We start from the raw sequence: 12,531 nt of genomic DNA on the forward strand, positions 1-12,531 counted from the left end.
CGACACACCCCGAGATCTTTTCAGATTAAGTTGCAAAACTCGCAAACAGGACAATGCAAGACCCATTCGAACGTGCTGCGGTACGCATGATCCATCCGACCCGCTTTTTTCAGACCGCGCAGCCTTTTCTTTGACTTCTGAACACGAAGCCGCCCAGCGCAGAAGCCGAAACAGTGCACTCAACGATTCACAACTTGTGTCAACAGCAAACGGGAGAAGTACTGATTGCGGTTTAGCGAGAGTCTCGATTGCACTCGACTCCTTCTGCTTCTCGCTTTGAATATGAGAGTCGTCGGCAATGTAGTCGGAGGCAAGTCGATCAATATGCCCTGCAATGAACAAGGCCACTCCTCTTGCTGAGCTTGGGACTGATTCGTCATTGGAACGAGTAACAGCTTTTGTAGTCGCTGGCCCTTCTTTGACGTCCTGACCTACAGCAATCTCCAACACCCATTTTGCCCCAAAACTGACCTGCTGATTGTCATGGTGCTTTTTGTGCTGTGCATTTCGATGTAGACCATGGTGCGTATTCGTAGTCCCATGACTTGATACAGCGGCATTGTTTACCGGATGCACTGAATTCTGAACCGAGGATCCCCTGTTATCGATATCGTGGTCGTAGTGTCCGTCGGCATCTTTCACCAGCACCAAGTTGTACTTGTCTCCAACTGCGAGCGCCACAGGTTTTAGTCCACATCCAGCGAAGAGCTCAATTTTAGTCGGGCGTTTTCGTGTCTGGCTATCACCATGCCCTAGTCGGCCACTATCGCCTTGGCCACAGGTCCACAACTCGTGGTCGTAAGTTAAGAAAACGGTATGCTCGCACCCAGCTTTTGCGTCTTTCACCTTTTTACCGTCCATGCATCGTACAAGCGTCGGGATATCAAAGCTTTCTTCGTCACCATGCCCCAGTTTACCATTTGCACCGGAGCCCCACGTGTAAACTCGACCGTTTGCAGTAACAGCAAGTGAATGGTCCCACCCACACGCGACTTTAACGACTTCCTCGTGGGTATCGTCTAATGCTTGGACCGAGGTGGGTTTGAGTCTACGATCACAGTCGCCATGTCCAAGTACCGGTGGGATCCCGGCACGACGGCTGTCCTTGTATCCGCACCCACACGAGTACACTCGTCCAGACGCTGTGCAAAATAGTGTATGCTCCCATCCACCGGCAGCATAAACGACAAATTCTTCTTCTTCGCCTTCTTCGGTGTCACGAAAACTTTCTATCTCTTGAATGGTCCACTGATCGTTCGTGTGTCCGTGACCACACTGACCTTGGTTGTTTTTTCCCCATGCGTACGCTCTTCCGTCCCACGATAATCCCAAAGAATGGGACGCACCACAGAAAATGTGCCGAAAGCGCACCGGTGCAATCGATGCACCATTAGACTCAGGTGGTTCTTCGTCATGCTTTGTTGATGGTGTGGGAATTACTACTCGTGTTGGGCTAGAGCGATCGTTAGTGTCGCCAAGGCCCAATCGCCCGTTGGAACCGTTACCCCACGCGTAGAGCTCTCCAGATTCAATCAGGGCAAGTGTATGCCCAAGACCACAGGCCAAATCACGCACTCTTCCTTTGAGACTGAGAAACTCGATCGTTCGCGGCGTGTACTCTTTCGAAGAGGATCCATGCCCCAGACGGTACTTGTCGCCGTTGCCCCAGGCCATTGCTTCACCCTTCGCCGTAATGGCGATACTGTGAGTCGAAAGCGAGTCGATTTTGCGGAAAAGGACGTCTCTGGTAGCTGCAATCATGGTTGGCACCATTTTGTTCTCCGTGCAGTTGCCCTCCTGACAACTCACATGTGAGCATTGACCATGGCCGAGTTTACCGTGATCTCCCTTGCCAAAACTCATCAGATAGCCACACGGCTGTTCCTCTTCACCGAACGCAATCTGCGGTCGCTCGATCGAGGTAGCTGCAAGCTCCCGGAAAAGAGGTCCAAGCGACTCGAATCGCGCTCCATTGAGTTCATCTCCATTCTCCAGCAGCAACTTGACCCCCTTTAGCAAGTACGCTAGTCGCCCCCACTTCAACGCCAGCGCCACATACGCTACAATCACCGTGGCTCGATCACTAGCCGAAAGACAGACCCTATCCCCGGGAGAAGCTGAGCTCTCCTCATCACGGCCCACCCCCAGCAGTTCCTCAAACAACCGAAACAAGTGATAAAACACACTGGACACATTGCCTCCATCCTCCAGACCGACCAACGTGTCGTCCACCAATCCCGGCGACAACACACACGGGGGCATCGTCGTCAAGATCAGCGGCAATTTGCTGGCTATCTGCACCGACAGTCGACTGTTAGCCACTAACTTGGCTGGATCCCGCAGCGACTGACACGTGCGGAAGAACATCTTGAGCGCCACTTGAGTGGGCAGCGGCAGCTCCTTCAGGGGCACGGCAGAAATCCCGTCGCCGCTCTCCGGACGGCTCAGAGCCATCTTTGAAGGTGAAGTGACGGACGGATCCGCCCCCTGCTCCGCATACAGACTCTCTAGTATCGAGGCTAGCACGGAAAATTTCTTTCTCCATTGCGGCGTGGGCCCCTGCGCGTCCAGCGCCGCCGCGCGCTCCACGATGCGCCACTGCTCCAGCTCCTGCCGCTGCTCGGCTGACAGCTCGCGGCTCGGGGCGCAACTGGACGCAGACTCGTCCTTCGCACAGTCAGGCTGAAGCTGCTCACACTGGCGCCTGGATTCCTGCAGTTCCTCGTACCTGGCGCGCACGAACGCGCCGTCCTGCAGCCGCAGCGCCTCCATATCTTGGGCGGTCGCGGACTAAATTGCAAGACAATTTTCTATTGTTTGTAACATGGGTACACTGTGGACTATTAAGATAGTCCATATTGTGATATAGTCCGATGGATTTGGTCACCTGGGTGCACATTTCGGCGCTGACGATCGACAATTATGGCGGCGGGGGAGCTGCTCTTCTCGGGGCAGCTGCTGGCCGTGACGACGGACGATGCGGGCGCGCCCCACGTGCAGATCCAGAAGGAGGCCATCTCCTTCTTGCAGCGACTGGCCGACCCCGTGCTGGTCGTGAGCGTCCACGGCGCCAGGCACAGCGGCAAGACGCAATTGGTCCGCAGTCTTTTGGGTCTGGACGAAGAAGCGCCGCAGGACGAGTGGGTTTAAATAATATAAAATTTTCTTATTTATGATTAGTATTATTATTGTAGAAAAATATACTAACTACTTTATGTATTTTTTGACTCAGTGGGGCGTGGCTCTATGTGAAGACGGCCAACTTCCCGAACGCCAAGTACTTGGCGTTCCTGGACCGACCGGGATGTGGGGGCACGGTAAGATTTTTTATTTATTTATTTTTAAGTAGTTGATGATGGAAGTTAAGTATTTGAACTTACTTTTGTTATTGTTTTGTAATTGACAGGAGCTGGATGTTCTGCTGTACTCGATCCTGGCGGGATTGAGCAGCGTGGTGGTGCACCACGTGAACGGGCACTTGACTCCGGACGCTGTGGACCAGTTTGCTTTCCTCGCGGCTAATGAAGAAGGAAGCGGGGCACCTCCTAGTTACGGTAAGTGCGAGGCATTGAAAACTAAGTCGCCGATTCTTTCATTCGGCGCTAATATTTTTTGTGTGTCGATGTCTTGCGTCGCAGCGTTCCCGCACTCGCCGAAGCTGCTGTGGGTGCTGCAGAATGTGACCACGAGCCAAGTGAAGGAGCAGGTCCAGGAGAGCGGCTTGTCACTGCAGGAGACCGAGCAGACCTATCTGTGCAATGCGCTCGCTGCGTTGCCAACGCATTCACCGGCAGCTGAATTCTGCACCTTCTTCGAGGCTGTTTTTCCCGACCAGGGATGCTTTTCCGTCCCACCAATCGAGTCGGAGGCGTTCAGCAAACGTTTGGATAAACTCTCGCGTGTGTTCACGGACTCGGTGCACAACCGCTACCTTAAGGGCGTTGTGCTGAATGGTCCGCTGATTGGCTCGATTGTGGTTTCGATGCTAGCCCACCGCGACAATGTGTTCAAGGTATGCATTTGGATGGTGAGGTTGCTATTGCTACAAAAGGAGACTCACTCAAATAATTTTGTGTTGCTGTAGGCTTTTCGTGGTCGGATCTGGAAGGATACAATTCACAACTGCTGTCTCAGCATTGTTGAGAATGCGGTCAAGCTTTACAAACTTCGCATGTCTGAACGGCTCGGAAGCATCGTCGATGTTTCAGACCTGAAGGGATTCAAACCTACACTGGCTCCTGCCCAAGAACCGTCCGAGTTAATCCAGGTGCGTTTAGCCGATGCGCTGTCATGACTGTTGATGCCACCCGTTTCACATACCACGGAATGATTTACAGTTGCCATGCGAAAACGACGTTCTCCACGAAGTTCACGATGCTGCAAAGCGTGAAGCAAAGATGAACCTTCGCACAATGCCTGTTCGATCCGGAAAACTCAGCACGTTGCTGAAGGTACCATTACATTGTATCTGTGTCCGTGGAAGTACCACCGCACATCTTACTGAGTGTAAATTGTTGTCTCGCAGAAACTATTCCGTGATTTGGTGGAATCTGTGCTCACCACCATTCAGGAAGAGAATAACCGGATCTCATCCGAGCTATGTCAATCCCTGCTCGCTACACTTCACGCCAAGATGACGGAGAAAGTGGATGGGCATTTAATGTTGGGTCCGAAAGATGACGAGGACTCGTACTCTTTCCAATCAACGGAATTCAAGGTGAGATATGTCTTAATTACTGTCGGTATTGCGAGGTCTGTATGAGATTGCAACTGACCTCCATAACGATTTTTCACAGCGCTTTTACCATCACTACCAAACGTATATGTTCGAATTGATGGCGGAGTACACGGACCAAGCGCAGGGCCCCGTGAGGGTAAGGCCAGAAAGTCATTTGCTTTTGTTTTTATACCACCCCGTGTATTCACTTGCAGTGTGCGTTGAACATTGCAGAAGGAAGAACTTGCCAAGTTCATGCACAACGTGATCCGACCACAACTTGCCGAGTTCTCTGAAAAGCTAGACAAGATCCGTCAGCACGACGAGAATGTGGTGGAGGAGGAGATTCAGAAGAAGGAGGAGGAAGTTGAGATATTCAATGCGAAGCAAAAAATGTACCAGAGAGAAACAATGGACGTACAGGAAGACGTCAACAGGCAACTAGTGGAAGGTGCTAAAGTCCACGCGGTAAGTGCATCGAAGTGGCGCCTATTGGGGGGGGGCAAACATTATAACTAACGTCACCATGTTGGACACTCCGTGTCTTTGAAATGTAGCTGCGAAAAGAAGCACTCGTTGGAGCCATCAACGACCTGACTAGGATGCACGCTATGGCGACAAAGCAGAAAGAGCTCCTGGAAGAGGCTGCCTTCGTTTCGGTGCGTTTTCTCTTTATGCTATGGGGTGATATTGTTTGTGCGCTAACTCCACGCACTTGTAGGTCCAACTACCCGAGCAAAAAGTAATCGAAGCAGCCCAGGACAAGGAGGAAACTGTACTGCAAGGATACTTGATCAAACAAGGTGGTGGCGGAAACGTGTTGAACCCTCTAGGCCGGAAGAATTGGAAGCAGCGGTACTTCATTCTCAACGGCGCCAACTTGATCTACGCCAAGACAAAGGACGACTATGAGCGCGGAAAGATTATCAAGGAGCTGTGTCTGACTGGGTAAGCCCAACATCTGAGGTTTCTGGTTGCTGGTCAAGTTTTTAACTGACACCCGTGTATGCGATGTTTAGCTGCCGCATTGATCCCTCTCGTGACGCAGGTGAAGGATTTGATATCACCCCTGGCAAGTCAGCTCATGTGTTCGAGCTGCAGAAGGGATTCTTCGAGAAGAACAGCAAGAAGCGCTCGTCGGCAGCGGACAGCGGCCGCGTCTTCAAACTGCGCGCGCAAACCATCAAAGAGCGAGATGCGTGGATCGACAAGTTGCGCGAAGCTGCTGGAGGCTACTGATTTCCGTCACATTTGATCGTTGGAACGAACAATGATCTGGCTGCGATGACGCTGCGATGACTCATTTTACTGTAGTTACCCATTTGTTTCAATTTGTCAACCAGTTAAATGTTGTCGTTAACGTTTGTCACCCTGGCTTTGATTTCCACCCCCAGTTCTTTGACAAGGCGCGCGGTATGGAGCAACGTCGAGTCAAGCTTTTGATCGGTTTGGACGGTGCAGCCACTTCCACTTGCCTCGACCAGCCCCAACAAGTGGTCAAGCTCCAGTGCTAGAGGTTCCATGTCATGCTGCAGTTGAAGGGAGCTCCACGTTAACCCTGGGCAGCTGAGCTGATTGAGCGCAATTTCGAGTGGTGAAAGCAGCTCGGAAATGCTAGCTAAGCGGTAAAGCAGCTTCTTCGGTATATCTGCGCTTGGCTCCGACTATATACATGTACACACACGTAGAAAAACACAACGTCACTTTGATATTCACGACAGTAAGACGTAATCCAGAAGTGTTCACATACCATGATTTCAGGTCGGTCCTTCGCGTGGCACTGAAGGTTTAAGCGAAGTGAAGCCTCTTGCACTTGGTCGAGCTTCGACTGCAGCATCTCCCACGACACTAGCATTTGACCCTGTACGTCATGTTACGTCACATTTTGTCTTCAATGATAAAGTTTAGACGTTACAAACCTGTGCATGCTGCTCTTGACGGCGAAGAATGTTTCTCCCGCGAGCCTCAATGACTCGAAGCTGATAATCCACTCCTTGCAACAAGCCCCCCAGGTTGTCTGCAATTCTCTGGCAAGGCATCCACGCTTGACCCGACTCATGGTCTTCATATCTTCCACACCAATCGCTGTTGCCGCTGTTGGTATCTTCGATTGGCAGTATGCGTTGGTGTGATGACCCCAACTTCACGAGGAGAGGGCTATCGCGATGAAAGTTTACCAGCTGACCGCATTCGTTTACACTTGATGGCGTTATTCGACTTGGGAACGGCGGCCGCGGCATCGAGTGAAGTTTACTCTTCTCCACCCGTTGAGCCTTTTGGTTAGTTGGGGATGCAGGTGGAGTCCAGGCTTTCGTTTTGGATGGAGAATGACTGGGATTGCCCTCGTTAAACCCAGCGGCCTTCGCCCACGCATCTGAACGCAACCTTTGATTCCTCCTTTTCAACGCCAACGCATAGCGAGACGCTACCACGCGTGCTAGTTACACATGCAGGCACCACGTTAGCGTCAAATGTGTACCAGTAGCGCTAGATGCTTGCCACACAGCACAATACCTTGAACCTCGGACTCCTTCCCAGCTCGAGGAGCTCGACCACCACTTTTACTCATTCGCCTCCAGCTCAATTGATGTTTCGCGAACACGATAAATTGCTTGTCATGGTCTCCAGAATTAGCAGGTTGAGCCTGGACACCTCGCACCATTACGAGCACTTCCAGAATAGTTTGGTGCCCGAGCAATTAAGCAGTGCAGGTGTTCGCGTTCCATTGACGTTCAAGTTTCTGATCCGAGGTTGTCGCGAAGAGTGGGTGCGATGAAGGCGGTCCCGAGCTTCATGCGGTCGATGACGTCCCTGACGCCTCCGCCCCCTCGGCCCGTAGGTATCCCTCAGCCGTTCCTACTGCGAGACCTCAAGGAGAAGCGCAAGCTCAGGCTCTTGGCGCGAAAACTCTTTGCGTTCATCACATTCGTCTCCATCTACTTGACAGCTCTCCTCATGGACCGCAACATATCGGGCCGCTCTGTGGTGCAGAATACTGTCGAGACGGAGCTACTACTGACCCCACAGGGCACCTCAAGTGTTGTCTACACCAGTATCGCTAGTGCCAACGACTTCTGGGACTGGTTCATCAACTCATTCCTCTCCATAATGTACACGGGGAGTGATGGCGTTGAGCCTTACACCTTAGCGTCGCACACGGTCATCCTGGGCGGGTTCCACATCTGGCAAACTTGGTTCGGCGCGCTCAACTTCAGCGACCCAGAGAACAAAGCCAGCAACTGCTACAGCGAGACGCCATTGCTCCAGGCACAAATGTGCTTCTCCAATAAGCAAGACTCTATCGAAGATTTTGGCGTCACGAACGGATCCACTGCCAGTATTGCGGAGCTTCAGTCGCTCGAGATGTTTTCGTATTCGACCGACAATGATTCAGACATCAGCGGCTACCAGACGTTCTTCCTGCGCAGCACTACCAACGGTGCCGAAGAGCTCGCCAAGGCGAATCTGATGCAGCAGTACGCGTGGATAGACCGTCAGACCAAGGAGGTGGCGATTGTCATGGCGCTATATAACCCCACCTTACGGATCTTGTCGATCGTGCATCTGACGATAGATTTCAACCTCGCAGGAGGGGTCACCCCAACTTCGGACGTCCTGGTACTGAATCTTGAGCCCTACGATTTTTACCTGCGGAAGAATATCATCCGCGCGATCCTGGAAGCCATTTACGTGGGGCACGTCGTTTACTTCGTCTTGCTCGAATTCTGGAACGTTTGTGTTCTGTCCGATGGCAACTACAAAGTTGTAAGTATTCCTCCTGTCGCCTAAGGAAAAATAGTTGTAGAACTTTTGCACTAACATTTCGTAATGGTTCGTTGGTTTTGCAGTACGTCGCTCGATATGGACTGATGAATAACATCGGGGACTGGGCTAACATTGTAGTGAATGTTGCCATCGTTATCTGGCGGTATTGCAGCCAGAAAGCTGATACTCGGCAGAAACTGCTCGAGCTTGAATCGTTCGACGAGTACATCAACCCACTGCCGCTCATGATTTGGGATCGATTCCTGCTGGGTCTCAATCTCCTCAACATTTTGCTGCTGACTGGACGCGCACTCAAATATTTCCAGGTAACCAAAGGGGGAGACGTCTCATGTGCAGTGTCTATGGAGCCATGCCCGAAGTGATATCCTTCCTCCCCATTTACTTCTCGGTCATCGTCGGCTACTCGTTTGCGGGTCACATGCTGTACGGCTTGAACTTCACCGAGTGGGCCACATTTCCACGAGCGCTGTTCCGCGTCTTCGAGCTCAACGTTGGACTGTACGATCCGGGTCCGATCTACGACCAGGGCGGAATTTGGAGCACCATCTTCATTTATACCGGCAACATCGTGTTCTGCATCCTCATGCTCAACGTCTTCATGGCGATCGTAATGAGTACGTGGGAGCGCCTCACAGAAAAAGAAGCAGATCGAGCCGAAGAGCAAGACCAGTTTTCACGCGAGTTGGGCTTTACCGACGCTCTCTTCCTGATGGCCATGAAGGAAGATCACGTGGATGCTCTCATCGACGTGGCGCTGCAACTCGAGGGAGGGCCATTGGTCACGAGAAAGTCGTTCTGCAAAGTCTGGAACGAGTTGGACGATGATGAAGTTCCAGAGTGGACGGTGAGTCGAGTTCTCGGGTGGTATTGGGACCGCAACGAACTCAGTGCCACCGCTTCGGGTTTTGGCGCCAGCAAGCAAGCCCTTGCGTCCTTCGGCTCCGCCGCTGCTGTATCCAAAGTCATGGCCAAGTTCAGCTCCGCAGCTGCGAACGCGAACCTGAACGCTACCAATCGACCTACCTCACCGAAGAAGTACGTCGGCCGCGCTGGCGCACCCGATTCAGAAACCGATCAAGAAGAAGCCGTCGAAGTTGTCAAGTCTCCTCGGGATCTTGACACGACACCACCACCGCCACAAGCTAAAACCATCAGCGTGGCGTCGGTGGTCAACGCCTTCACCGCGCCTGGCATACCTTGGGGGGCTACGAAGACACCTAACGCTAAGGGGGATAGAACGTTTAGGTAAATTTTCAAATGAGACCGCGAGTACGCAGTGACGTTTATCTAAAAAGCATATCTCCATTTTCGGTCAATATTTCTTCGTCAACTTCAAAACGCGAGTATCTCGAAAGCTCCAAACCATTTGGAGCTTTCGAGACGCTTAGCAGGCTTTTGTTTAACGCGGACTCATCGATCAAAGTTACGTAAAGCAAGCTCCACGCTACTACATATCAATAAGAAGCACAATTGCTGAGAATACTATATTCTTTATTGTATCATCCTGTTCTTAAAAAAAATGTAAAGCAAATAGGAGTATGTAAATGCAAAGTTTGGGGGTATCGCGCTACCCGAATGCATTCCGCTGAGCTCACGGGAGACACGATGAAGGGGGTGGGGTGGGTGGCGGTCGCAAGGTTTCATCCCTTCTGTCACCTCGCTCGGCCTTGTAAAGTTGGGGTCGGAGCTATTTGGTCGGATCTTCCGTCGAAACGCGACAGCTCCACTAGAGAAAACGGACACACGAGACACAGAGCCACGACGCAAGCACTGAAGACTGCCGGCAAGCTCCCAGTAGGCGTTCGATCCGCAAACTAACGCGGCTCGCCTCAGTCTCCAGCTCAGTTGTAACATCACTCGTCATGGGTCTTGATTTTTTCTGGAATTGGCTGAGGATTTTTACTGCACGTCGGTGGAGGCCTTCTCGGGCGCGTGCTCGTCTGAGCCCGCGTTGCGCTCAATGTAGCGGCGCAGGTTACGAACGAAGCACGAGACCTCGCCGATGGAGCCCTTGCGGATGACGCTCGACGGGAAGTAGCCCTTGATGTCCATGTTGAGAATCCAGATGAGACGGCTCTTGAACGGAGACGTCGGGTGCGGCAGGATCACCCAGCCGGTGGGGCCGTTCTCGCCACGCGTAATTCCCTTCTGTGGCTTGAGCACGTTCTTGCCGGCGTAGCTGTTGGCAATGACGTAGCCGCCGCCGTCCTGGCGGCGCCACGTACGGGTGTTCACAAAGTCACGGCTTGAAATGACGCCGCCAAGGGCAGGCGCCGAGATAAGGTGCACCAGGTCCGTCGTCTCGTCAAGCTTGCAGATGACGTTGCTCTCGGCCGCCGTCACGTTCCACACGTTGCTGGTCTCCAGGTTCGTGTACAGTTCGTCAAACAGCTCGTCAGGGGAGAGTGGGATCTCGCCTTCGCACTTGTAGATGCGCGACGGCTTGCCGTCACGCGAGTGGACCGTGATGTTCTCCGTGGTGGGGATTTCCTCCGTCCAGGCCGAGTCCTCGGTCACGTCCGTGTTGGCCAGCTCCAGCACCTTATCCAGCGAGCGCTGCGAGCTGGCGATGAGCTCGTCGCTCTGCGCGGCCGTGATCTTGACACTGGCGTACTTGTTCTCCTTGGGCTTCTCCGAGGCCGCCGAGGAGGACACGGTCGTAGCCGTGGGGGCCGTGGACAGGTCGTCCGTGGCGTCCAAGTCCATGCCGCTAAACACCTTCTCGGCATCCTCCAGGTCCGTGACGCCGTCCGTGAACTGCCTGGCCGCGTTTATCCTGGCCACTACCTCGTACACGTTCTTGATGAAGCCGGCCAGCAGGATCCAGATGGCCGGGTTGGACATGGCCACCTCGTCCTTGAGGAACCAGAAGGCAGCCGCGAAGCCCACGACCGAGGCCACCAGGAAGCTGAGGCTGCTGTGCTCGTCTGCGCGCGTCTTCCTGGGCTGCGGCGCGGGCGCGTCCTGCTGCTCCTTGGCCCGCAGCATCTCCTCCGTGACGGCGCCGCCCTCGGCGATCTCCGACTTGGCCCGGAAGCGCGGGCCCAGCGCCGACTCCTCGGCCTCGTACAGCACGGCGCTGCTGTGCGCGTGGGCCGCGCACGGGTCGCACACGCGCTGGCGCCGCGGGATCTCGCCCGGGTTCGTGGCCAGCACCATTCGCGTGCGCGAGCAGGCGTGGCAGAAGATCTCGCCGCACACGCGGCAGTGGTGGCGCCGGTTCACGAGCGAGAACACGCGCTCGCACTTGGCGCACGTGCGCGCGGCCGCGTCCTCCACCCAGCGGCCGGACACGGTGTCGCGGGACGCCACGTTCATGCCCGTGGGGGACCAGCTGCTGGAGGCCGTGGACACGTTGGAGCATGAGCGAGGGCGCAGCGACATGGAGAGCCTGCCGCCGCCGGCGCCGGCCGCCTTGGCCGCGGCGCGGTCTGCGCGGGCCGACCGTGCGGCGCTCGGGGGCCGCACACACATGCTGCTGCTCTGACCTACCGCTTTTAAATAGGGACGCACGCTGGTGTCGAGCGTATGGGGCCTCCGCGCGCGGTTTGAATAGTGAGCTCCTGATGGAAGAGAGTGTGGAGCGATGGATTCTGCTCAGGCAAGGCTACGTTTTACGCAAGAGTGGGAGTCGTAATTTGGCTCGGAGACGGCCGCTGACCTACGAATTGGCTTATGGGTGCAGAATCGCGCTAAATTAGACAGGGTTTGTTCTAACAGGTATTTCGAAGACGTGATCACCTCAATAAGTCCGTGTAAATGAAATGCGTTTGTACGGGTATGTGGTATTGGCAGGTTTCGAGCCAGCCCCAGCTGCTGAATATCGCCGTGAGTAACGCCATAACGTCTTGCCGAGATTGTGCTCGATTGCGCACGATATCGCTCCGCCGTGTCGGTTGTTTGACAAGCTCTTCCGATGCACTCCAATGCGCGACGCGCTCCGAGGCAACGAAAGCCGCGCGTGGCGCCACGACCGGCAGGTGGACGGCCGATTGATGTGCATGTGGATGTAACCAGACTCGAGTGAC

General features: G+C 53.9%; 4 protein-coding genes across 4 annotated transcripts; 2 read left to right on the forward strand and 2 right to left on the reverse strand.

The window, feature by feature from the left end:
• Positions 1 to 702: 702 nt before the first annotated feature.
• On the reverse strand, positions 703 to 2,367 carry PHYSODRAFT_449139 (hypothetical protein; the record flags this gene model as incomplete). The annotated part of the gene is made up of 2 exons (XM_009520808.1): positions 703 to 1,395; positions 1,444 to 2,367. Coding segments are annotated over 2 exons (1,617 nt in total), but the record flags the coding sequence as incomplete, so codon positions are not given.
• Positions 2,368 to 2,922: 555 nt separating this feature from the next.
• Positions 2,923 to 5,956, forward strand: PHYSODRAFT_478442 (hypothetical protein; the record flags this gene model as incomplete). Its single annotated transcript, XM_009520809.1, has 11 exons — positions 2,923 to 3,140; positions 3,233 to 3,317; positions 3,407 to 3,554; positions 3,639 to 4,012; positions 4,085 to 4,267; positions 4,526 to 4,717; positions 4,797 to 4,874; positions 4,952 to 5,185; positions 5,275 to 5,376; positions 5,439 to 5,665; positions 5,737 to 5,956. The coding sequence occupies 11 exons, from the start codon at positions 2,923 to 2,925 to the stop codon at positions 5,954 to 5,956; spliced, it is 2,061 nt and encodes a 686-aa protein (XP_009519104.1).
• Positions 5,957 to 7,489: 1,533 nt separating this feature from the next.
• On the forward strand, positions 7,490 to 9,752 carry PHYSODRAFT_296098 (hypothetical protein; the record flags this gene model as incomplete). The annotated part of the gene is made up of 3 exons (XM_009520810.1): positions 7,490 to 8,482; positions 8,566 to 8,752; positions 8,809 to 9,752. The coding sequence occupies 3 exons, from the start codon at positions 7,490 to 7,492 to the stop codon at positions 9,750 to 9,752; spliced, it is 2,124 nt and encodes a 707-aa protein (XP_009519105.1).
• A 650-nt stretch (positions 9,753 to 10,402) lies between these two features.
• PHYSODRAFT_479706 (hypothetical protein) lies at positions 10,403 to 11,887 on the reverse strand (the record flags this gene model as incomplete). Its single annotated transcript, XM_009520811.1, has 1 exon — positions 10,403 to 11,887. The coding sequence occupies one exon, from the start codon at positions 11,885 to 11,887 to the stop codon at positions 10,403 to 10,405; it is 1,485 nt and encodes a 494-aa protein (XP_009519106.1).
• Positions 11,888 to 12,531: the final 644 nt, after the last annotated feature.

This window comes from Phytophthora sojae, assembly GCF_000149755.1.
Source record: "Phytophthora sojae unplaced genomic scaffold PHYSOscaffold_2, whole genome shotgun sequence".
In the NCBI taxonomy this organism is placed as follows: Eukaryota; Oomycota; class Peronosporomycetes; order Peronosporales; family Peronosporaceae; genus Phytophthora; species Phytophthora sojae.